This window comes from Heloderma suspectum, chromosome 1 (genome assembly GCF_057233095.1).
Source record: "Heloderma suspectum isolate Gila_16-S chromosome 1, 16-S_ref, whole genome shotgun sequence".
NCBI classification, from domain to species: Eukaryota; Metazoa; Chordata; class Lepidosauria; order Squamata; family Helodermatidae; genus Heloderma; species Heloderma suspectum.
Genome location: NC_139458.1, coordinates 239,382,078 through 239,408,337, shown reverse-complemented (window position 1 = coordinate 239,408,337; position 26,260 = coordinate 239,382,078). Strand labels below are relative to the sequence as shown.

Sequence of the window (26,260 nt, the reverse complement as noted above, 5' to 3'; positions counted from 1 at the left end):
CTCTGTTGCAAATGAAGCCTTGTGTCATGGTCAGGACAAAGAAAATACAACTTGCCCAACTCAAGGGAGTTAGAGTTGAGGGAAGAGAAGTATTTTAATTGTGCAGAGCTTCTGGATGGGAGAGGGTGGAGGGGAGAACAGGACTGGAGTTTGGGAAGGAAGACTGTATTTTATAGTTGTGGACAGTATACATGTCAGGGAGGTGGGGGAAGTGTTTAATTTCTAGGAAGACATGTAAGGACTCCAGCTTATGCGGAGCAATGCCTTCTGTCCTGTTAGCCCTTCTCCTTAATTCTGTGGGGTTAGGCAGACGACATTGCTTGGTGGAAAGGGAAAGGCTCTCTGCCTTTGCTTAGAGGGACTTACAACCCCACTGGACAGTAGGAACACTGGATTGGCTAACGAGACCTGCCATGCCTTGTTGATCCCCGCCTAAATTTCATTTACATCACTTAGGTCTCGCTGAGTTTCACCTTATACTGAACAGAGGAAAAAAACGATCAAAACTCTTTTATTATTCTAAAACACTGAGAGTCTTTAAAAGCTTCATGCTTGAATGTCTACTTCATGATACTGATTTGGGGAAAGTTGTATTAAAAATGAAGGGGCAGGCTACAAAGAGACAGGAACATGGAAGTTCAGGAAAGCTTGTTAATAGCTTTTATAATCCTGATCTGTTATTACACTTGGACATGCAACTAGTTGTATTTGTTGTTGTTATTAAAGTTTGGAAGGGACTGCAGAGATCAAATAGTCCAATCCTGTGCCTAATGCAGGCTCTGCAATGCAGAGTGCAGCTGTAGCATCCCTGACAGATGGCCATCCACCCTTTGGTTAAATACTTCCAGCAAAGGAGAACCCAGCATATCCCAAGGCAATCTCTTTCACTGCTGAACACCTCTCCCTGCTAGGAAATTTCTCCAAATGTTTAGCCAAAATCTATTTCCTTGCTATTTCCATCCATTGGTTCTACTCCTACTCTTGGGAGCAACACAAGTCTGCTCCATCATCAGATATTTGAAGACCGCCATCATCTCTCCCCTTAATCTTCTCTTCTTCAGGCCAACTGTTCCTCTCATATGGCTTGGTTTCCAGACCACTCACCATCCTGGTTGCTCTTCTCTGGACAGACTCCAACTTGTTAATGTTCTCCTTGAAATGGGTTCCCCAGTACTGGACACAGAACTCCAAATGTGGCCTGATTAAAGCGGAATAGAGTGGAACTATTACTGCCCATGATCTGAATACTGTGCTTCTGTTAATGCAGCCCAAGATTGCATTAGCTTTCTTAGCTGCTGCATTGTGCTGCTGGCTCATATTCAGCTTATGATCCACACAGACACCTAGGTCCTTTTCACGTGTACTGCTGCCAGGCCAGGACTCCCCCATCCTACACTTGTGTCTTCGATGTTTTCTACCTAAATGCAAGACTTAATATTTATCTTTGTTGACTCTCATCTCGTTAGATTTGGCCCTGTGTTCCAGCCAGTTTAGATTTTTTTTGGATCTTGATCCTGTCTTTTATGATGTTGGCTATCCCTCCTAGGTCATCTCATCTGGAAATTTGATAAGCAACCCCTCTACACCCTCATTCAAGTAATTTATGAAAATGTTGAACAGCAAAGGACCTAAGACAGAGCCCTGTGGCACTCAAGATCTCTCTCCAGAAGAATGCCAATCCATTTACTAGCATTTGTTGAGTATGGTTGCTCATCCAGTTGTGGATCCACCTGATTGTACTATTGTCCAATCCACATTTCACCATCTTGTCAACAAGGATATAATGGGAAACCTTGTCAAATGCTTTGCTGAAATCAAGATATACTATATGCACAGCGTTCCCATGAGCTACCAAACTAGTAACTTCATCAAAAAAGGGAGATAAGGTTGATTTGGCATGACTTATTCCTGATAATGCTCATTGGAAGGACAGATAATGAAGCTGAAGCTCCAATATTTTGGCCACCTAATGCGAAGAGAAAACTCCCTGGAAAAGACCCTGATGCTGGGAAAGACTGAAGGCAAAAGGAGAAGGGGACGGCAGAGGATGAGATGGCTAGATAGCATCACGGATGCAATGAATATGAACTTGAGCACGCTCCGGGAGAGAGCGCAGGACAGGAAGGCCTGGCGTGCTATGGTCCATGGGGTCACGAAGAGTCGGACACGACTGAATGACTGAACAACAACAACAATTCCTGATAAACCCATGTTCACTCTTAGTAATCAATGCATTATTTTCTAGATGCTCACAGATAGACTGATGATCAAGAAAATTGCCCAGTATTGACATCTGGCCGATTGGTCTGTAGTTTCCTGGATCTGCCTTTTTCCACTTCTTGGAGATGGGGACAACATTTGCCTGTCTGCAGTCTTCCAGCACTTCACCTTTATCCAGGAGTTCTCAAGGATTATAGACATTACTCTGAAGTAATATTCGCAAACACCTTCAGCACCCGCAGATGTAATTCATCTGGCCCTTGAAAATTTAACCGTGTCAAAAACGGAGAGAAGATATTCTCAAGTGTCTGAAAATGCTTTAATAAGCCCGATGCATTTTGGAAGGATGTTTCCTTCCTCAGGGGCCACTCGTCTTTGTCTGTGTATATTTTGAAAAATCTGCTGCTTCCTCTGTTTCGAACTGTTCTCAAGTAGTTCAAAATGGAGGAGTCTCATAGATCTCATAGAATCATAGGGCTGGAAGGTGCCTACAAGACCATTGAGTCCAACCCCCTGCTCAGTGCAGGAAGCCTGATCCCCAGGCAGTCTCTCATCCAAGTACTAAGCAGGGCTAACCGTGCTTGGATTTCCCATGCTAGTCAATGGAAAGTATGAAGCCTCAGTTTTCCAAACCTCGGCTTTGGTTCAGTACCAGGTTGAAGTGGACCCAACTTCGTATTGGTCCGAGGAGAAGAGGGCTGTTTTCTGAAGTGCCTCGATAGGGGATTGAGTTGCACTGGGTGGCTGGTGCACGCCCCTCGTTTCCAGCAAGTGCCTGCGGAGGCCTGAGCTCAACCCCAGCCAGCCTTCCCCAGCCTGAGGTGCTCCAGATGTGTTGGGCTTCAGTGGCCGCAGGTGCCAGGCCAGGGACTCCAATGCCTGAAAGCCAGGGGAAGGCTTTCCCATAGCGAAGCTTACTGAATGTGGTCTCCTCCTAGCCCTGCCTCATCTCCTGGCACACTGCCGTGCTGTGCACACAGCAACACCAACCTGGCAGTGGGAGAAATCACACGTTTTACTCCTTGGCTGGTTATGTATGTGAGCCAGTGTTCACAAAAGCCATGTACGCTGATGGTTTGCTTTGCTTGAACTAGGAGCCATGCATGCTAAGAGGCATGCACGCCTGAAAGCTGAGTCAGGAGCCTGCCAGGCAGCGGCAGCATGTGGTAGCAGAATGCAGCAGTGAGAAGAACATGACTGTACCTTCGCAGACAGCAGCGTGGGCAGGCCAGTGCTGTGCCTGGAGGAAGCAGGCAGTCGCAGAGACAGAGGCAGATTGGTGCAGGCAGCTAGGCGGAGCTAAGTGCCGCCCTTCCCAGACGGGCCAGGCATGGTGAGCAAGAGGCTGTGCTTGGGCGGCGGAGGTGAGCTATGGCTCAGGCTAGCAGGATGTCTGCGGCAAGAGAGCAGCGAGGTGGGCAGTACTGGCAGTGGCTGGCAGGCAGAGTGGGTAGGGAGGCAGTAGAAGCAGGCAGTGTCAGGGCACCAGTGCAGCACCCTTGCCAGGCAGGCATAGCCCTCTGGAATGTGAGTGGGGTCCCCTGCTAAGCTGCACAAGGGGACCCAGGAGTTCGGGATAGCACCTGCAGCAAGAGAGCAGCGAGGTGGGCAGCTGCAGCAGCGGGTGGAGGCAGGAGGCATTGCCAGGGGGCAGAGCTTCCTTCAGCCCAAGGGCTGCCTTCCAGTTTTGGAAATTTCAGGGCTCCACTTTCCAGTGGTGGGTGGGGCCAAAGGCAAGAAGGGGCAGGCCAAAGCATGAGAAATGCCAGCATGGTTTAGCTGAAAGCTCTTCCTGCCAGACACTAAGCCTTAGGAGAGGCCTTTCTACTTCTGGAATGGGGGGAAAACTGCACAAAAGCCAGGACACCACCAAATGATCAGTGATTGGGGGGAAAGGGGTGGGGCCAGGGGAAGGGGCCATTTGGCTGGATTGGGACCCCAGGAGGGCCGGATCCGGATGCTGGCCTGAGGTTCTGCAGCCCTGGCCTAGGTACCACCTAGGTGCAATGCCCAGTCAGCAAAATGCAAGCCCCCCCATGGAACCGAGCAGAGCAGGCAGCCTTGACGATGCGGTAGAGAAGAATACACTGAACAACGAGAAAAGCCTCCTGGCTTTTGCAGTGGGACTGAGCAGAGCAATGCAGGAGCCTGTGTTCACAGGCCTAGACTCCTCTACACACCATTTCTGTCCAGGGAGCTTTGGGATTTGCCCTCCTAATCTGGTGCACCTTGACTGTTTGAAAGTCAATCAGAGGAGCACAAAGGTGTGTATTGAATGTTTGAGCTGTGAGGCGTATGTGGATTGAGTTTGAGCCACGAGGTGTAGTAGGAAATATTTTCAGCTGCTGGGTGCACTAGGATTGTTTGAGCCACAAGTTGTACTTGGATTGTTTTTGATGCACCTGGAAAATCTGCTACCAGTGTAAACCAGTAGGAAAGCCAAGTCTGTCTCTGAGGTGCACATCCAGCAGAAGAAAAGCTGGGGTAAGACCTTTCACTCTAGTAGAGCACCCTTTTCTAGGGGCATCTTCTGAGATCCAGCAGAAGGAAAGCTGGGGCGTGACCTCTCGCTGGGGGTATTTTTTGTGATCCTCTGCGCAGAGACATGAGCTGCCCCTGCCTCAGTGGACAGCCAAGAGCCCCTGTGCAGTGCAACTGATCAGCACGAAGAAGCCCAAGTACATCACCGACATGGTAACACAGCAAATGCGGCCAGCGGAAGAAAAGAAGTCTGCGTGGCTGGTGTAGTCATGCGGTGCATGCCCTTAACGTACAGCCAGTCCCTTCGCAGTGGGACCGAGCACAGCCTTGAAACCTAAGTACATCACTAACAGTGCAACACAGTGAGCAGGTCTAGGTAAAGAAAAGCTGGGGCGGGACCTTTCACTCTGCATACAGTAAGAAGTGTCGGCCATCATTCTTATGAATACCCCGAAGTAAATATTAGTAATCCCTTCTGTACAAAATATCCCTTTAATAAATTTACTTGTTTAATAGTTCATCTTGACTCTAGTATTTGTTCCCATCGCACACCTGAGCCTCTTATACCAGGCTACTAGGAGGTTTTAAAGCATTCTATGAGAATTGGTGGCAACAGAAAAGGGTGGCCCTCCCCCTCCCACTTTTTATTTTTTTAATTAAAAAATGTAACACAATTTCTTGGCAGCTGCTGGGATTACTTCAGAGTGACGGCCTCCAGCTGCTGCCATCCTCATCTCCCATGAATCTCTTTGGGCCACCCGTGGGGCTCAGACATTTTTAGGGAATGAAGATGGAGGGTGGCTGCAACGGGAACTTTCCAAGGTGTGCAGCCCAAGAAAAAGAGTAGAAAGCAAAAGAGGAATCTGTCACTGCTGTCTGGGAAGCTGCGGGGGCGGGGGTAGAAAAGGCCGCGGGAAGCCAGGGGGGAGGGGCGAGAGCAGCAGAAAGCCTGTGGGGGCGCGGGAAGCCAGTTGGCAGGAACCTGGGGGATCGGGGAGGGCTGTGTGCTTGTACGTCTGGATGGTGTGTGTGGGAGAGGGTGAGCAAGGGCGGGGGAGAGGGAGAGAGGCTTTAGGGGAGAATTTTGGAGGGATCCAGAAAAAGAATGTTTTTTTGTGTGTGTGCTTGTAGCGAGGAGAAGTGAGGGACAGGTATGCATGCATGATGGATACATGAGCTGTGTGTGTGTGTATGTGAGAGCACCTGTGCCTATGGTGGTGAGCAAAAGGGCGCATGGATGGTGATTCAGAGTGAGGAGAAAAGAGATGGGGCTGAATAACTCGGCTGGCAGCAGGGTGAGGGAGAGAAAAAGAGCTTGCTTTCTGTGAAATAGATTTCTGTTGGTCCTGAAAGCTGCGGGTTCAGAGGCGCTGCTTGGTGTGCTGGGGCTCACGCTCCACCTCTGCCTTGTACTCCGTCTTGGGGGCAGAGTGCTTGTCCTTTATGACTGGCCACACCTCCCATGGCAGCCATTTTTGTACTGTGCATTGGATTATACTCTGTGCCGGAAGGCATACTTTGGCTTTTGGAGACACACAAAAGCCTCATTCTTTGTTGGTTCACTACTGGGGCATGTTGTAGGTGGTGATGTAAAGTAACAATGCAGGACTCCTTGAAGCCCTCAGGACGATTTTCTAGGCAGTGTGGTGGTGGACAGCAGTGGCAGCAGCCAGGGATCATTAATGGCAGCAATAATGATGCCATCTGGGCAGCAGAAGTGGTATGGCTGCACCTGAGGAGCAGACGGAGCTAGGCAGGCGTTGGTGGCCAGGAGACTCGCTGAGGTGGGTGCGAAAGAGGCAGCAGGCAGTTACGCAGGAGGCGGATGCCTGGCAGTTGGAAGGGAGCACTGTGTGTAGAGGAGGTGGCCAGATGTCACATAATTTTAGTCGCCCCAGCTGTGAAGCTGCTGCCTGCCTGCCAGTGCCCACTCCCACGGTGAAGGGGTGCGGTGTGTGGAGAGGCAACAGCAGGACCTCCCAGCCTCCCGAGTACCACCACAGCTGACCGATTGCACCAGGCAGGATCTTTGAATGACCTGACCAGCCACCCTGCCTACCCGGTGGAGGCTGTTGCATTCAGCTGCCTGTTGGAGCTTGTGCATCAGGAGCCAGGAAGGCAGGATGTGGGTGGGGCCTCCTTCACACCACGGTCATGTGGTGGTGGTGGTCAAGCCCTTTCACACCAGGAAGCCACGTACATGTTGGCAACGGGAACACGTGTGCGACCCTAGGGTAAAGGCCCCCACGATGGCAGCCTGAGGTGGCCTGTTCTGTTGCTGGAGGAGCTGAAGGAGGCGCAGGAGAAGAGGTAGGCGCCACCACGCACACTGCACGAGACCCAACACTGGTGTATCGAATAAATTACTTAAAAATTTAAGGAGGAGAATAGGAAAAACAGAAAGGATTGAACAAGAACTGGATTCCAAGTAATCATCACTTTTCCAAATGTGCTGGAGTGAACTGCCCGCCTCCCACAACTGTGGGAAGACACACAAAATGAGAAGGGGTGGGGTGTGCTTGTGTGTGTGCAGACGCAACTTCTCTTGCTCAGGGGATAATAGTGCATCCATTACATTAGACTTAGAAAGGAAAGGATTTCATGAGAAAAGCAGGTTGGAATGATAATGATATGATGTCATATATGCGAAACAGCAACTTTTTTCAAAATTCATAAATTGTATAACTGAGAATTTCAGAAAGACACGCTTCAAAAAGAACAGGAATTTAAAGAGAAAAGCTCATAAAATTAAAAAAGGACTTCTGTATGCAATGATTATCTAAATTAATTGAATCAGCTGAACCACTTCACAATTAACAAGTGGGGGAATTTTAGTAAGACACATCCAAGATAACAGGATTTTAATGAAAAAAGTTAATCAAATAAAAAAGGAGTACTCAGCAGTGATCTAAATTCATTTACTGAATTAGTTGCAGCACTGCAAAATTAATTAGTGGGAGAATTTCAAAAAGACACACCTAAAAACATAATTCTAAGGATAAAACTACTGGAAGAATAAAATATATTGGAAATTGTAATTATGGGGATTGAAATGGTGATCTGCGTAAGAGCTTAGGGAGAAAAATAGTAAGGGGTTTGTTGAACTGCATCAGCAAACTAAGCAGGGGACAAGAGATACACATAGAAAAATAGAGTAGTAAAAACAAACACAACACGCACACTAGAAAAACTGCATGAGAACATAATTGAAATTATTTAAGTTCTTCTTCCTAACTAGAGGAGGGTGAAATGGATTTACTAAATAATTAGATGCTCAAACAAGCAACGCAGAGAAATTCAAATTTTAAGTTTGTGGTTCTCATGATCACCGCAGCCCACCGTGACTTATTTAAGCCACAGTGGGCTTTTCAGTGACAGGTGGTCAGCTTCTCATGTTGTCTGAACTCGCCAAGGGTGGGTGGCTGGGGTGGTTAACAAACCACCCTACAACAGGCCATGGGTTCTGGGTGGTTTGTTAACCACTCCAGCCAGTCACCCTTGCCAGGTTTGCACGTCATGACATGCACGACTGCACCTGGTGAGAGTAACTGGTTGGCCTGCGTGGGGGTGGTTAGCAAGCCACGAAGGACTATTAACCACCCTTGTGTCATGCTAACTGTGCCAGTGTGATGCTGGGGCGGGGGGCGTTAGAGGTGCTTGACCTGTAAAGTATGACAGTTGGTGTTTTTTCCCCCAAAATTCTGAATTTAAAACTAATCACCAATTTTGTATTTTTCCCGTGGAATAAGTTGTAATACACATTTGCTGTATGTTGTAGTTTTTACTCTATAATTTGTTGAAAGTATAAATGTTACAGCATCTTCACCTTAGAGCCTTCTGTAATTCAGAAAGAATATAGAATTATAATCTGGAAATTATAGTAGCTAGAAGTGGGGATGGGAGAGAATTTTGTTCGGTTTGCATTTTGATAAGAACTTACCAGATTCACATATCCCAAATCAATATGCAAAACAGATTGCAGCAGTCCTTCTCTGTAATTGCAGTAATCCTTCTTTTCAGAATTTTATGATGCAGTTCTTCAAACAAAAAATGCTTACAAACAATGTGTACATTAGGGGAAAGTGCACACAAAAATGCATATATTAGAAAATATGCACCGAAAAAGCATGTGACTTTTCATGCAGACCTTTTCTTTAAAAGGTGCAAACTGATGCAGAAATGGGAAAGGACAAACTGAAGATGGGGAAAATGAGAAACCAAAATTGACAGTTGCATTCATCCCTAGTTAAAAACAATCAGTCAGTTGAAGCAAAAAATCTTGCAAGTCTACCTTTGTATAAAAATGCAGCTACACCAACTCCAAATCGTACATGCATACATGTGAAGGAAGCTTTCATGACATCAGTGAGAAAGTGTACCCATATCTGATGGTTTGTGGCTATAGCAAAGAATGACAATATGATATGGCTGAAAACTATTAGTCCTGATTATGTAACTTTTTAATGCTTTCAACATCGGTGAGAATTGAAAGCATTAATTTAAAAAACCTCTTGAATATCAATAATGTTAATAAAAATCATTTTGTTTTGTGTCTAGGATTTAGAAGAGTTCTGCTTTAAGTTTTGTGTCAATCATTTGACTGAAGTCACCCAGACTGCCGCCTTTTGGCAAATGGATGGTTCTCTGCTAAAGGAATTCATTGCTAAAGCCAGTAAATATGGAGCCTTTAAGAACTGAAAGATGTAGCTATTCGTTTTGGATGGTATAGTGATTTCATACATTTCTCTCATGTTTGTCAGTTAGTTGTGGCACATGCTGCCCTGCAGCTATGCTTTTAGAGGAACTCCAAATCAAGTAGTGAAGATTTTATTTGGGTTTTGTTGCTCTAGATAGCTGGACGCTTTTACTGTTTTGAACAGCTTGGAAGAGGTAAGAATGAGAATGATAGGAAGTGAAGGGCAAAGATTTATATTTTGATGCTAGAAGTTGGGTTTCCTCAATAATGGCCTATTAACTTATAGTACTTTGTGATTTCAAGAGCTCTTAAGACAGCTGGCACTAAGATGCTTCATGGAATTATGTGGAAGTGGGGAAAAGTGAAGTATTTTTTGTTTATTTCAGTCCTGTTTGCATGTATTTGAAGGAGGTGTTCATGATCTGTCAGTAGCGAAGGACTTCAGATGTCTGTGAAACAATTCAGTGTATTTGATTCTGTACAACTGTAACTTTAAAAGAAAGACTTGAACTGATTCTATTAGTGTTTCATACTATAATTGGAATTAAATTATTGTTTCCACACCACTTTTGATATAGTCTGTCAAAATTGGGAGAGGAAGTAAACATTGCCCTATTTTGAGGGCTTAAAGTGGTTAAAAGCTGATGACTGTTGGAAAAATATTTTGCATTGAAATTATGTATAAATTCTATAAAATAAAATGATGATTCCAAATTCTTTGTTCTAAATTTTATCCATTAAAATGGCACATAAAATTATTTTTACACAAGGAGGCTGTTCCTCATAGCTGGTGTTGTGGGGATTGCTGTTTGGCCCACACTGTTCTAATACTGCTCAGTTTGCCTTGCCCAAAAAGGGATGGTGGGTGTAGTAAGAAGATAGTAACTTGTGCAGTATCCTTAAACAGAAACAGATAGCAATGAAGCAGATAGCAATGAAAACCCTTAATAAATGCAAACTTGACTCTATAGGACTGTCTGCCTTCAGTGACAGCTGGTTGTTTAGGATGATGTATTCAAGTTCCTTCTTTCTCTGTGAAGCTGCCTGCTTGAATTTACTAGTGCTGCTCTTATAAGTCACTGAATTCAGTACCTGTGAAGGTAAACTTGCAACGAAGGAAATATCTGACTTCTTTGCTCTTTTTGTCTTGCCCAAATCGCAACCCACTGCTAAGGAAGGAAATCCACTATTACAGCATAGTCCACCTTCCAAGACAGTGGTCAACAGGGCCAGCCCTTCCATGAGGCAAGGTGAAGCCCCCACCTCAGACGAAGGAGCAGGAGTGTTGAATTGCAGATCTCGCCCCCTCTGCTAGGAGGACCTGCAGCCACTGCACTCCCCCCCTTTGCTGCTGTGGCCACTGCTGTGTTTCCCACCTCCCTCCCTCCCCAGTTGGTTGCTGGCGTGTGTTCTGCGGGTTGCCAGAGTGGGCCGGCAGGCAGCTGAGTTCTCTGAGGAGCCACGTCGGCTGGAGAAGGGGCTGGTGCGGCTCTTCAGAGGTGGCCACACCCAAATGCCTGGCTTTAAGGGGCCTTCCTCAGAGTAAGGCAGAGTAATCAGAGTAATTATGGAAAGAGAGTTGTCCCTGGAGATAGCCTGCAGTACAGGCGATCTCTAGGGAACCCCATCCCAGCCAAGCCAGTCCTCCATTTCTGTGTGCATACTGTTGCAGAACTCAGAGTAGAGAGACCATGGAGTGAAGGAAAAAGAGTTTCTTTATTTAACGCGCAGGCTTAAGGCTGGAATCATTTCCAAAGAGCCAAAAGCCCCGATTTACATCAGCACATTGTTTTTATAGATATTGTGACACACAGGAAACGGCTCCTCCTCTCCCTCCCGTGTGGGGTTGCAGTCCTCAACATTTCTTCTCCTAGCACCATTGTTTATAATACAAGAAATGGGTTATAGGGTAGCCATGATAAGCAGAGAACAGAAGAGAACAGCAGAGAACAAGATATACAATTCTATGCTGACCTTAGCCTTTGTTGACAAGATAAGAAATTCCTGTGTCTCGTCATCTTACAAACATATATTTCAGAGAGCAAGAGCTCAGCAAGAACATGAAGCATGAGACTGCATGAGGCTACTTAGTCTGACCCCCGATATGGCTGCTACATTCCCCCCTTAAATGCATAATTTCATTACAATTATAGCATTTCATTATGCAAATAGACATTCTGGTTTGCGAAGCATAACACAGGACTCTTATAGCAACCCTCTTACTTAATATCTTGTTGAGCTATTAGAGCGTAGAGGGCGGCAGTTTTACTAGCCGAGACATAAAACAGATTGGTGAAACAGCGCATAAGACAAGGAATACAAAGGCATAACAGTATCTCCATGAACAGCACTGGTAGAATTAGGATGAACAATGCCTTAAGCCAGCTAAGATCTGGAAGCCAAGGGGTTAACCAATTTAGCCAATTGTTTTGTCCCATTGTTATGTCAGCCACTATATTATGCATGCAGATTATTGATTTGAACATCTACAGCATTACTATTATTAGTCAAATTAAATGATGGAGGAGAAAAAGATAAAAAAACCTGTTTGCAGGTATATCTCTTGGCAAACAAAAATGTTTTACTCCAGTGATGTTAGCCAGGTGAAGCCAGTAATTATCAGCAAATCGCTGGGACAAACGTCTCTCTCTAGGGGCAGACCCCCCTTTTTCGCACCTTATTAAGGAAACACAATGCAACACTACTAACACTACAACACGCATGTTTGATCTTCTTTGGGATCTGACCGTACGCTGGGCAGCTATTCACCTGGCTAGCTGCAGTAGGGTCTAGTCCCCTTCTTCAATTCTCCAGTTGCAGGTCTGACCGTATGCAGGGTGGACAGTCTCCCGGTGTGCCCACAGTAAGGTCTAGCCTGAGTTTTCTTACTGCTTTTTCAGAATAATTTTTAAAGGATTTTTAGGATTTCTGGTCACAGTCCACTCCCCCCCTCTCGCTCTCTTGACTCGTGTCCAATGTATCCAGGGTTTAACTCCAGCTGCTTTTATAGCTGTGGGGGTGGAAAGTATGACAATTTTCGGTCTTCTCCACTTGGGAGTCAAAGGGTTATTTTTTCCCTCTTTAACTTTTAATTTTTTCCCTCTTCATTTCCTGGTTGGAAAGGATGAAATTCTGTGATGGGAATTGGGGCTTATTTTCTAAGACAAAGCGACGCTGGGCTTGAAGACCTTTGCCCAGTGTTTGGACTTCTTGTTTAAGGCTAACGTTTGCTTGCTCTTGATGCCGCTCCAGTGTCAATCATAAAGTCAATGTCACAGCCCCTCTCAAGCTGTCTTCTCTATCACCCGTTCTGGCTCTTTTGGTTTTCTCCTTTGTGTATTTGATTCATTTTATTTGGGCATTCATGCCACCAATGTCCATCCTGTCCACACTGGGCACACTGTGCCTCTGCTTCTGCCTCTGCTTCTGCTGGGTCTTCTTCTATTTTTTCGTCCACGTCTTCTTGGGCCTCTGGGTCGAGGGGGGTATACTGACGATAGGCATCTAAAAGACGCTCCAAGTACACTCTGGGGCCTCAGTGGCACCTTGCAGCACTTCAGACACTTTGGTCATATTAACTGACTTCTTCATACCTGCCTTCATGGCTTCTGACAGCAGGGTTTGATACTGGGTGAGGCGCTCTAGCCCCGCTTGTGTTTTGGGATTCCAGCGGGGGGGGGGGGGGGGTTACTTACAAGGACACTTTATTGGGTAACTTACAGCACACAGGTGTACCTAATGGTTGGATCAGACAGCTTCTCTGAACCACAAGCTATTGGGCTAAATGGGCAGCACAACACTAGCAAGCATTTTCAGCATAGGCTAGAAGTGTTTGGTTCTCAGGCACAGCTTTCTGTAAACAAACTTCGCTTCCCAGGCAAAGTGCTTGATAACACTTTCACTCATTAGTATGGGAAGAGAAATCTCTTTCTCTTTCTTTTGCTTTCTTTTTCTTGCTGATCTGCCTGTATTGCAGATCATGTTTCAAACTTTTTACATAAAACTTTCTTCTCTATGCACCAGCCTTGTCTCTTCATTTGTCTTTTTCAAGTTAAACTCACTTACTTACACCTTTCTGCCTTACACTAGTCCCAATGACACACATTTGGGATAGGCTGTTCTTCTCCTTCTAGTTACATTTTCTTCATCTTAAAGAACTATTACATTATTGTGGCTACTTTACCCCAGGTAATAAGCTCCAGGCATAATTAGCTGCTTCTAATTCACCCTGGGGGCAACTATGGAACCGATTACCTGGGGAGGTGGTGGGCTCTCCTACACTGGAGGCCTTCAAGACGAGGCTGGACAGCCATTTGTCAGGGATGCTCTGACTTGGATTCCTGCATTGAGCAGGGGGTTGGACTCGATGGCCTTGTAGGCCCCTTCCAACCCTACTATTCTATGATTCTTTGATTCTTTGGCCACGCTTCTTCTCTACAAATGTTCTTTCTCTTTGCCTCTTGCCTTCTCTTTCTTCTTTTTTTCCCCCCTTCTCTATTTGTCTGCCAGTTTCTCTATTTCTCTGTCTTTTTCTACTTGCCTCTGTCTTTCTCTACTTGTCTTTGTCTTTTTTCTTGTCATCCATTGGGAACCATACTCAGTATCATTTGGAGTTGCAACTAACACTAATCTGCAAATATCACATATATTTTATGATATTTAAGAAATCATAAAATATACACAACAAACTTTTCCTGCAATTTAACACAATGAATGGAAAACACTTTTTGCATGGTAAGGCATGATGGAGCAGATCCAGCAATTACGGGGGAAAAGCTCTCGGGGCTATCTATCACTAGACAAGCTAGCCAGGGATTTACAGTATCACACACACACACACCCACACCCCTCTTCTCTTCTCCTTCAATTTGGTACACGAAAGCAAAGTGCTGAAACTCAGGACGCTGGGGGGTGATGGGCATCGCTTTATACTTGCATTTTTCAGGCAGCCATTAATCTTCTTTGGGGAGGCGGTGGGGTGATTTGCAGGACTTCAATGGCAAGCTTCTCAGTTTGTTTGTATTTGTAAATCCCAAGCTCAAAACAGGACAGGATGAGGTACAGGGCAGCTAAATTTTTGCTTTGGCACAGGCAACAAATAACTCGGGTCAGCTTTCTTCGCTGGGGTCTCAAACAGGAAAACAGTCTTAATTTAAAGTTGTAACATCACTGACAGCGTCAGCCAGCCAGCTACACAAATTTCACTGTTTTTTAAGACAGTTACTCTAATATTTTATTTTCTTTTCAATCAGGTTGGGTCTTCCAGCTTACACAGTTTATTGCAGCTTCCAGGAGCATGGTAGTAGCGTGATTTTGGCTTGGCCAGGAACATGCTGTCTGGTTTCTCGGTCTCTTCAGCACACACACTCAGGCAGTCTAACACTGGACACTCAAATCAGTGAGATTGCTTCATTGCAGGGAATCCCATGGCAAAAGCTTAACGGTTACGCTCTTCAGAAATCATATAGCTGATGGTCTACAGGCTCTATGAAATTCTAGGACAGTTCAAAGCTAAACACGGCTACCTTGACAGAGATCTTCGTCGTGGTCTTTCCGCTTCATTCTGCCTTGGGACAGTCTTATGGCACACTTTCCACTCGAAGAGGGGTCTAGCCTGTGCCCTGGGGGCTGATTCTTCACTTTTATTCTCCATTTTGCGCCTTTATCTTCTGGGTCTTCATTTTCAGTTTCTATTTCTTAGGGATTTTATTTCAATTAGGTGAGGTGATGATGTTGCACAACTCCGAACGTTGTGGGCAATTTTCCTGCCCCCCTCTCTTGGCGCGCTAGGCTAACAGCTACTTCTTCGGCCTCACACTCCCACACTTCGTTAAAAGCCAGGCTGTCCTGCAACATTTCTCTGATTAACAGTCTCAGAACTTGTTCTTTTTTTTCTCAGTTCGACCTTGAGCTTTTTGCTGTTTCCTCTCTCTATTCTGAATCCTTTAAAAAAATATATTTTTCCTTCTTTTTAACATACATCTCAAGGGGGTGCAAGTCTTGCTTCCCCCACCTCCCGTAGCCTCCCTCCTAAGATGAAGACGGACACAAAGAGGGAAGGGGATTGGTCAGTGATTAAGGGGTCTCACTGGCCGACACAAGAGGAATTTCACACCACGCACTTTGCTACTGGCCTGGGCACCCGGACGGTCAACGGTATGCAACAGAAACCGCAGCAGCCACTCACACAATCATCAATTTCACCACTTCATTCATATGTCCCTGCCACCCACTTTCCCACTAGAGCGAAGCAGTTTCCTCAGCGCCTTGCTGAGTATTAGTGCCTGCTCGGGGGAGTGATCAAGTCCCCCCTCCACCCCCAATCGGGTGGGTCACCTTTTGTATACGTATACTAACACTGGCCTTCTTCATAAGGCGGGGCCCTCTTTTTTTCTGCCCAGTGGCCTTTCTCCCGAAGGCGGGGCCCTCTTTTTATTCCATATACTTGCCTTTCTCCCGAAGGCTTCCAATGTGGGTTTCAACTCAGTTGCAGCTGCGATACAGGCAGGGCTCAAGTTCCTTCCTCCGCTTCCCAAGGTTCTCTTGCTGCTCGCTGCCGTTTGGGCGATCCCGGCGCAGGCTTTCTCCCGTTCACCCGACAAAAAGGTCAGTGGCGCCAAGAAAGGGAAGTGTGCGCCGAGCTCTCCCTCCCGGTGCGGCGATTAAGAGCAGGCAACTGCCACCTCTCTGTCTCAGAGCCTGCCACATCCGAGTCACGGCACCATTTATGTTGCAGAACCCAGAGTCAGAGAGACCACGGAGTGAAGGAAAAAGAGTTTCTTTATTTAACGCGCGGGCTTAAGGCTGGAATCACTTCCAAAGAGCCAAAAGCCCCGATTTACATCAGCACATTGTTTTTATAGATATTGTGACACATAGGAAACGGCTCCTTCTCTCCCTCCCATGTGGGGTTGCAGTCCTCAACATTTCTTCTCCTAGCACCATTGTTTATAATGCAAGAAATGGGTTATAGGGTAGCCATGATACGCAGAGAACAGCAGAGAACAGCAGAGAACAAGATATACAATTCTATGCTGACCTTAGCCTTTGTTGACAAGATAAGAAATTCCTGTGTCTCGTCATCTTACAAACATATATATCAGAGAGAAAGAGCTCAGCAAGAACATGAAGCATGAGGCTACTTAGTCTGACCCCCGATATGGCTGCTACAATATGAGTTTTTATAGAAATTTTAGGATTGTTTTTTCGGTTTCCCTTTTAACTCCATCACAGCGGGGGCCAACAAAGAGGGAAGGAGGATATTATAGCCACACAGGCATAGTTCTCATTGATTATGCTAGAATCCGAAGTAAATATACACCTGGAATCATAATAGCAATCAGTACTGCATCTTCCAGGATTTATTGGAGTCTCTAGGGGAAGCCTCCATCTAGCAGCTGTAATGTTGGCATTAACAGCTACAAATTCTGAACTATAAATTTTGCAGAACTAAGGTAGTCTAACCTCAGAAATAAATAGAACGCTGTTGCTTTTAACCCTACCTATTTTTTTTTAAAGTGGTATTTTCTCCTCACCTCTACTTAAACGCTATTGATTGTTGGCCCCAAATTACACAGGCTGTGGGCATACATTTTTACTAATGGGCAAATAGAAGCATTTCATCGGGAAAAACTGTGAGGGGAAAGGATTAAACTCCCTTCCTATTCTGCATCAGGGAGCCCACCCAGCTTGTTAAAGAAATGTGTTCACGCATCTATCACAACCTGTGTTTTGGCCCTTCTTCAAGCTTGCTGCCCCTCATCCTCACACTGCAGCTACAGGCTTACATGCACGTAGGTGCCATGGAATGGTGTTAGGTGTGTATGTGGCAGGGCTGGATTTTGTCACTTCTTTCCTTCCCCCACCAAAAATTCCCTAGATAGGCGACCTGGTGCCTTCCAGTTGTTTTGAACTCTGATGCCCATAAGCCCCAGCCAGCATGGTCATTGGTCAGGAGTTATGGGAGTTGTAGTCCAAAAGATCCGGCTGTTGCCAGGTTGCCTACTCCTGTTCTAGATGGTTGGCTTTCCTGTCTAAGCTGGTGTCCTGATCAGGACTGGCCACTTGTGGCTCAACCCGGAATAGTGACTGTGCTGGAGCAGGAATCCTGTAACTCTATCAAGATAGAGTTCCAGGACTCTATTTTAAGACTCTCCTTTAGACGGTAATTCTTGAAGTCAGTAGCTAAAGTGATTACTACACATGATTTAAACATTATTACAAAAAACTTTTATTACACAACTATTTACAGTTCTGTAATTAAACAATTGCAAACAATTTTGAATATTCTTAAACACACACATGCCTATTTTTTATTCTCTTACACATTGTCACATGATGAAGATCAAACCCTCCTAAGATCTCTGTAAACAGCTAATGTCTGACCTCATAAGCAGTTACAACTACCTGAAGGTGTATACATAAGATTCTGTAGAACTGCAAGAAGAAAGTACAGGGTCTGATAATTCATCTCTAGAAACTTAAAAGTGGTATGGTTTCATCTTGGTTTCATCCTGCTCTTTCAAGACACTCTTGTTTGTGTGTCTTGAAGGAGCAGGTATTTTTGAAAAGCAACCACTGATTTAAAATGTAAGCGGGAAGTAGTTGGCAATTAGAAAGCACCACAGTTTGAATGTTTTGCTAGAGGCTCAAATGCAAACTTCTAGAAATAGATCTTTAGCAATCTCTCCTCTAGAAGAGTGTGTAATGAACCTCCATGTCTACAGTGACACTGGAAGTGGTTTGTCGGTAACACATTCTGTAAATGAAAGCCACAAAGCATACCAGTCCAAAAGCAAATTTGACTTTTAAAACAAAATGCTAAAAGTGCCTTGGCTGTGATAACTAGAAATGAGTAGCCATCACAAAAGTGAGGCATAAAGACAAGGAAGCTTTTATATTGCAAAGTCAATTTTATGGGAAAAATCAATGAACCAGTGTTATGAAAAGATGCGCTTTAGTCGGAGATACAGTTAGATGCACTAGTGGCATCCTCTGGGGCAGGAAGTATTACTTCTTTCAAATCTTTTAGAAGTTCAATCTGAGTGTCCAGTCTTTTCCGTGTGTTCAGTAGCTCCTGAATTTTTTCCTCTGTTCCTGTGTAAATCAAAATTGATAGTATTAGTAATAAATGCAATTTTTGTTTGTTTTTAAGTGACTCCAGTAGAATTTTCTCTAAATACTGTCCATTCGTAAAATACATACACCCTGAAAAACAAACCCCCAAAGGCAACCAAAGTAAGTTACCTGAAACCACAACTGGGGAATGTTTTTTTTGCCTGAGAGCCAAATTGGCCCTGGACTGGGACACTAGGAGCCACGATCCAAAGTGGGTGGGGCCACGGCCTACTCTAGGTGAGTCCGCTGCTGGATGTGCCCTCCCCCATATTTACACATACATTCACTTCCCATTCTGTCTCTCTCTCCCTCTGTACATATCCCCTTTGCGTGTTCCCCCACTCCCACCCCCGTACACACACACACAGTGCCCAGTCCCACCTCTTTAAGATTGCCAATACTAAGGATCAATCCCATAGAGATCAGCTGAGAAGTGGGGCATTTTCCCTGCCCAGCAGTGAGAGGGAAGAGGGCTTATCTGCAGCAGAAGGGAGATAAGCCCCTTTTCCTGCCCATCCCTCAGATGTTGGGGAAAGGGCTTACCCTGATCTGAAATATCAGAAATAAACCTGTTCAGCGCTGGGGCAGGGGAAACAGATTGGCAGGCTGGGTGGAGAACCCCTGGCCTATCAGCCAGATGTTCCCTATGCCTGTTCTAGGGGCATACACATATTTTTCTAAAAAAATGTTTACAGGGAAAGGTATATGGTTACACATGCCAGGAAAAGGGTATAACTAGAGGCAGGGATTAGGACAGCAATGTAGGGGCTCTGGCAGGGGTAGGGAAACATTTTAATGTGGAGGGTCACATTCCTTCAGCAGAGATCCAGTCACATTCCTTCAGCAGAGATCTCAGGGGCCACATACCAGGGTAGGGGTGGAACCCCCTTTTTCTGCCACCACCTCTCTCTTTTTCTCTCATCTCCCCCCCCCCCACCTCCACTCTCCACTGAAAATCCCACCACATGCAATTAGGCTTAGGAAAAAAGGCCTATTCTGGGGAGTGATTGGGAAGGTAGCAGCCAGCTCCACTGAACCAAAGGAAAATAAGGAAATCACACATTTCCTTGCTCCTTCCCACCCCCTAAAAATGAGCAAGTTAACACACAGTGCAGTTCTATGTATACCTACTGAAAAATGAGTCCTACTGAGTTCCTTAGGGCTAGGTAAGTGAGCATAGGACTGCAGCCTAAGTGAGCTGGGTAGAATGGGCAAGTAGCACGAGGTAAAGTTGAAAGGACCCACACTCTTCAGAAGATCGAAACAGAATCAGGTGAAACAATACTGTTTGAATGGTTTATGTGCTGGTTTCTTTCGACACAAGGTTTCTGACAGGTTTTACTTCTAAGAAGCGTGGTGCTAAAAATGTCTTATTCATTAGTATTAGACTCAAACGGGATTAAAAGTAAACTGTAATCTGTCAGTTTTCATATTTGTCTGATACATACCAGAATGAGCAGCTGTAAGTATATGTTCAAAGAGGCCACAGTCAAAAAGTGATATTACTGTTTCTTCATATTCTGGAGGTAGATAGAACAATATTGGTGCCTCTTCACAACCACAGGTTTCAAAACACACACAAGGACAAACAGAAGTATGATATGTTTTTCAGTCAACTACACTTCTATCAGTATCTTCCAGCCTGAAGTAGTAAGGACAGCTTATTTTGGAGCCTCACTCCAAAACGGTTACAAAAGAAACATATAGCAACAGGCTTCTTTCAAAAGTTTAAAAATGTTTGTTAAAAACTCATTCTTGATCATAGGAGTAGTTGGAATAGGGACTTAAATAATTGTAGGACATTCCATTGAATAACATTTTAAAGAATACTAACAATCCTGTGACGTAGGTTCTAGGTCTTATGCAGAAAAGCCCTCTCAAGGTAGCTCACAGAAATAACATAGAACAACTAAAAACATTTACAGAACACATGCAAAACACTAAAATTAAAGCAGCAGCATAAAACAGCTCAAAACAATACCAGCAATCCACAGAAAAAATAATATAGAATAAAAAGCAGTGGCAGTTTAAAAATGCAGCCCAACATCACTAATAAAAAGCTAACTGGAACTATAGGTCTTCAAAACCTAGTCCCAAATCATCTAAAGGAGCAATCCTATGGCCACTAGACACTGACTAGGCGGCCATGGGATTGCTTCTGGGAACCGAGGTCGGAGCCAGGGCTCTGACCTTGGTTCCCAAAACCGCGCTCCCCTCCCCCTTGTAGCCAGTGTAGTTCTCTCTGTACTGACTACATCTTTGTGCTCGGAAACAGGAGTGCAAAGACAGGGAAAGGGGGGCAGTCCTGGGGGCAGGGAAGGGACGAGATGGTGGAAGCTGCTTTATGCAGCTCCCTATTGGGTCTCCAGGCCCCTTCCCTCCCCCTCCCTGAAGCTGCGCCTAGATGGGTGAAATTGCCCATCAAAAATGCAGGCTGGCCAGAGCACGGAGGAGAGGGTTGCCTTTGTGCTCCAGCTGCCCTGCATAGGATAGTTGGCAGACTCTGATTTCAGAGGCTGGTGACTATTTGGATAGGATTGCACCCTAAGGCTCTAAAGGTAGTCACCGGCACTTTAAATTGGGTCTGGAAACATTGGCAACCAGCGGAGCTGCTACAGAATAGGTGTTACATCAAACGCTCTGCCCTAAGTAACCAAGCAGCTGTGTACCAGCTAAAGTTTTCAAACCATCTTTAAAGGCAATCCCATGTAGAGTGCATTATAATAGCCTAATCTGGATGTAAACAGAGCAGGTATAACTGTGGCGAACTCTGGCTTCTCTAAATAAGGCTGCAGCAGGACAAAAATGCAAAGCAATACAATTTTTTATACACCGCACCCCTTTTCCTTTTGTGTCATGTCTTTTAGATTGTAAGCCTGACAGCAGGGACTGTCTCTACTCTGGGATACTTTTTTGACTGAAGAGCAGGGTAAAACTGTGTAAAAAAACTACTCCAGAGTAAAATGGCATCGATACCAAATCCTCTGAAGACTCACTAAGGCTGCAATCCAATACCCACTTATCTGGAAATAAGCCCCATTGAACTCAGCGAGGCTTGCTTCTGAGTAGACATAGTAGACATAGGATTGCACTGTTGTAGTCTTCAACTTGTAACCCTCGCATGTTTTCCCACCGCTGCTTCCATCTTTTTCATTCCACCAAAAATCAATTAAAGAAGAAATGATGGAATAGCTACACAGTATTACATATAATAATCCAAATAATGCCATGGATGCACTGCATCATGCTCCAAAATCTCCTGCAAGATTAGCTGGGAAGTTTTTTCTATAGATTAGTTGTTTCCTTTGTTTTGTAACATCCCTACTCGCACACCAGCAATAGTGTCATTTTTCATCTGTTTGTCTTAAACAGTAGACAAACTACCCTCATTTTTCATCTTTCTGCTTCTACTCCTAAAATACATGACAAACAGTAGGGCAGGGAAGAAGAGATTTGGAAATAAACAGGCCCAAGCAGTCTAGATCATGGAAGGACAGTTTGCTTACCCGCAACTGTAGTTCTTTCCGTGGCAACCTGTGGGGTTCTGTGCCTGTGCAGAGCAACATTTGGAACATTCTAGAACTGAGCAGAGTTTTGAGAGGAGCCCATGCCCACTCTCCTCTGCGCATGCTCCCAGGCGTGACTCCCACCTTCCCACTCAGTTCCTGTCCACCACAGCGGAACAACAAGAAAATTAGTGGGTCACTGATGCTGGGAGGAGACTAGGTTGTGCGAGTTCACAGATGACCACTCAAAGAACTATAGTTACAGGTAAGCAGATAACTTACAGGTAATCTGTTTTTCTTCTTCATGGTCTCTGTAACTCACACATATGGGAGACCTAACTCACCAGTAGCTGGGGGTGGGGTGGGGGTGGGGAATGTCATGCCAATCAATCATTTATTGTTATGGTCAAAGATCAGCATGACAAGTAAAAACACATGGAATACACATGGAATACATAAGATATAATTAAATAAAACTTAGGGTGGGAGAAAAATAGGGCAACAATAACATTTATGATCATATTACAAGGAGGATTACAGAGTCTCTGAGATCAGTTCCTTGTGAGTTTTACATGCCAATTAATTCTGCAATTTACAATTGCAGAATCTGGCAACACTAAGAGTGGTCGGTGCATTTTGAGCAGAAATAAATGAAAAGGCATAAAAAACATCCAATCGACCTGGCAGTTTTAATAAAAGAGGTTCAGTAATTTTTTTTGCGCAAGTCACAATACAAGGAGCAGTACAGAAGAATATTAGTCACCAATTTGACCTCTCCAGAGTCACAGGGGCACTTGAGTTCATGGTAGGGGATTTTACAGTATCTTCCCTCCAGAACTGCTGAGGGGAGAACACTGAAGTGTGTTAGTGTAAAAGCTCTACAATGCTTCTGGACCAGAATCGTGGAGAGTTTGCTGGCTTATTTGGCTGGAATGCTCTGTCAGTTAAAAAGTGGTTGGAGGTTAGGCTTAGGTCATGCTGGCATTCAACGTCTGCAATACATTGCTGGAGGATCACCCTGGCCGTCTCATGTCCCAGAGCGGTGAGGTAGCCCCAGGAGAGTCCAGCTGGCTGGACCTTTCGAGGCAGGGTTTGCTTCCAGACTGCCAGGAAATCATCTTGTAGAATTAGCGGAGCTAATTGGGAAAAAAAGTAGCTTCAGCCAAAAATTAAAGATAGCAAGCCAAGCTCTAGTTTTGATCTTCTGAAGGCCAGTCTCCAGTCATGGGGTAGTGTTTGGAACGCAGCAAGGAACTTGAAGAGTGGCCCTAAGAAATCTAGACTGAACTACTTCCAATGGTGTAAAGCTGGGATAAGGGCAAAGTTGGGCTCCATTACAAAAGCTGAATTAGTGATTTAGTCTCCAACAGCTTTATTGCTGCCAGTACGTAACAGCCTCCACTGGTACAGAAAAAAATTAGTCTGGCAGAGGCACTCCTTTGGGCTGACTGGGCAGCATATTCTGCATGTGCCTTTCGGCTGCCATTATTCTGAAAGACAATGCTCAAGTATTTAAACATCTTTACCTGTTCAATCTTTTGACCATTTATGTGCCAACTGTATAAACTCAGCCTTTTAGCAAAGACTTTTGTTTTCTGGTAATTCATTGAAGGTGTTCATCATGGCAATATTAAGCAAGGGCTCACAAGACTGTCTTCAGACCTGTAGGCGATTGAGACAGGATCACAGCATCGTCAGCATATAATAGCACTGATAGGCACCTGCCTGCTAGTTTAGGTGGATGGATGTCAGGATGATCGAGGACTTTGACCAAAAAGTTAATACAGAAATTAAACAAAAGTGGGGCAAGTATGCAGCCTTGCTTTACTCCCATAGATGTTGGCACTGAGCCAGAGAGAAGACCCTCCTGGTTACATCTAATTTTTAAGCTGTTGCTTTTGTGTAACTTGTACATCAGGAGTAAAAGCCGATGATCCACTGTAGAGTCCTCAAGTTTATAACAGAGCCTATCTCGAGATAGAATCAAAGGCAGATTTGAAGTCTATACAGGCTGCAAACAGATGGTTTGGATTTGTTGAAGTATTTTTCCGCTAGAAACTGCAGCATTAGTGCCATGAAAGAATACCTGCTCTGAAACCAGCCTGTTCATGAGCCAGGATAATTTCGTGGCCCATCCAGGCTTGGAGTTTCCAGCAAAGATGTCCAGCATAGAGTTTGCTAATTATAGTCAGTAGGCTGATGGGCTGGTAATTTGCTGGATCATTCTTCTCTTTTTGAAAATGGGGATAACAGCCAGACCCCAATCCAGAGGAATATGGGCATTTTGGTCTATATAGGTGAAGAGATTTGCCAGAACTGGAGCCCACAAGTCTATATTTCTCTTAATCAGCTTGGGGGAATATAGTCTCTTAATTAGCTCTGGGGTCTTGCCTGGTTTTAGTTGATGTACCAGGTCAATTACCTCAAAGAATGAAACAGAGGCCAGTCAGGTAGAGATCTAGCGACACATTGCAGCCAAAGGGTAGATGTCTCCTCTTCGGCGTACAGCGCATGAAAATGAGCTACCCAGGCCTCAGCAGGAATATGACAATTCAAACATGAAGGGCCAGAGCCAAACAAAACAGCTGTTAAGCACCAGAAGGAGGTCGAATTCTTGGACCTAGTGCATGGATAGGCTGATCCCATGCTCCTCTTTGTGCACTCTTTTTGCCTTAAGTAAGGTTTTATACTGTGTTTTTTATGCAGGATTAGATCATCTGGAGGCACTGTTGAAGGGTTATCCTTACAGATCCTACATTTGGCAATGAGGGCTTCCCCCCCCCTTTTTTTTTTTTTTTTTGCAAACCTGCACTCATGGTCAAACCAGCCCTTAGCTCTAAACTGCTCTGACTTGGATCACTGAGCAGGGGGTTGGACTCAATGGTCTTGTAGGCCCCTTCTAACCCTACTATTCTATGATTCCATGATTGGTCCATGGCTTCCCTATATTTTTAATTCTTAGAGGAACCTTTAGCGCATTGACCAGTAGGTTATAATGGTCTAGAATTCCATGCTTTGGGCCCACTGTGAGCGTGGAGGAGCGAATTGTGTGAAACTGATCTGAATTCAACATCATCATGAGGGACCTGTTCACCCTCTTGGACCACCTGATCCTGGTAGTTCTGGCGTCGGCCTCCACATGGGGCTGGAAAGTGACACTGGTGTACATATGCTGATCTATAGGCTTAATAGTCAAGACTAGTGGAAGGTGGTTACTTTCAGTGTGGCTTTCAATCACCAAATGGACCACAAAATTGAGTAAATTGTGAGTGGAAATCATATAGTCAATGATGCTCATTCGGGCACCTGGCCAGAAAGTAAATTCTCCTGGAATGTCACCAGTTACACTGCCATTTAAAATATAGAAGTCCAATCAGTGTGTCATTTGGGCCAGGCAGAGCCCTGCATAGTTGCAGCTGTTGTCTTTGGCATATCGTACATTTAACAGTAAGGTGGTAGGGCTTTCCGGACGACATGTATACATAAAGGGCAGTATCATTTGGCCCCAGTCTGGCACTGAAATCGACTTAATTAACAACTCTTGGCAAGAAATGGAGGTGAAGGTTAACGAGCTGCAAGATCAAGTGGCAGCGCAGGAGACCGTCTCGCAAGCTTTTCAACAATAATTTTTCTGCAAGAATCTCACAATTGGAGGCTTTCACATGCAGAGCAAACATGCATATTATTGGTATCAAAGATCTATCTAATGATGCAAATTTGTTTACTTTTGTAGATAAGCTCCTGCATGAGATACTTCCTTTGTCATCTGATTAGGTACTTGACAATGAGCACATTCTGTGTGCCAAATGCTAAAGGGACTGACTATACGATTATAGTTCAATTTGCAAGAATCTCCACAAAAAATCATATTCTGCACTTGGCAAGACAGGGGCAAAATCTTTTTTGGGGATCAAAACTAGATAGAGTTATGTTATTTCCAGATTACACCAAAGAAGTTGTTGATAAAAGAAGGCAATTTACCAAGGCGGGAAACCTGGCAAAACAAATGAATCTACAATATAATTTAAAATATCCTGCTACATTTTGCATTTTCTCTGAAGGTCAGATGAAGAAGTTTCTAAATCACGAAATGGCGGTGGTGTGGCTAATCGGAAAAATACGCGAGACTTCTGCTGCAGCTCCATGAACTGGAATTTACAAACATGTTTTGTCAATTGACTATGTTTAGTCAGTAAGATCCGGGCTAGGCCAGAGATAGCTGATTATGTATATCTGTTCT

The 26,260-nt window shown here is 44.8% G+C and overlaps 2 protein-coding genes across 12 annotated transcripts in view; one reads left to right on the top strand and one right to left on the bottom strand.

Moving 5' to 3' along the window:
- LOC146358837 (RCC1 and BTB domain-containing protein 1) overlaps positions 1–26,260 on the top strand; it is an 89,669-nt gene that overhangs the window by 62,642 nt on the left and 767 nt on the right. For 6 of the 7 annotated variants that reach the window (XR_014785950.1, XR_014785951.1, XM_084821390.1 and 3 more), the window contains one exon: positions 9,259–10,111. Coding sequence is in view for 5 of the 7 variants with exons in the window: in XM_084821390.1 (XP_084677516.1) it covers positions 9,259–9,399 (141 nt within the window). In the remaining 2 variants the exon portion in view is untranslated. Of the gene's footprint in view, positions 1–9,258; positions 10,112–26,260 lie in introns of those variants that run through there. The other variant, XM_084821371.1, reaches the window with a different exon arrangement.
- PHF11 (PHD finger protein 11) overlaps positions 17,604–26,260 on the bottom strand; it is a 92,714-nt gene continuing 84,057 nt past the window's right edge. For 4 of the 5 annotated variants that reach the window (XM_084821430.1, XM_084821446.1, XM_084821416.1 and 1 more), the window contains 2 exons: positions 19,963–20,034; positions 17,604–18,493 (listed from right to left, as the gene is read on the bottom strand). In XM_084821430.1, coding sequence (XP_084677556.1) covers positions 18,354–18,493; positions 19,963–20,034 — 212 coding nt within the window. In that variant the 3' untranslated portion in view covers positions 17,604–18,353. Of the gene's footprint in view, positions 18,494–19,962; positions 20,065–26,260 lie in introns of all 5 variants that reach the window. The other variant, XM_084821424.1, reaches the window with a different exon arrangement.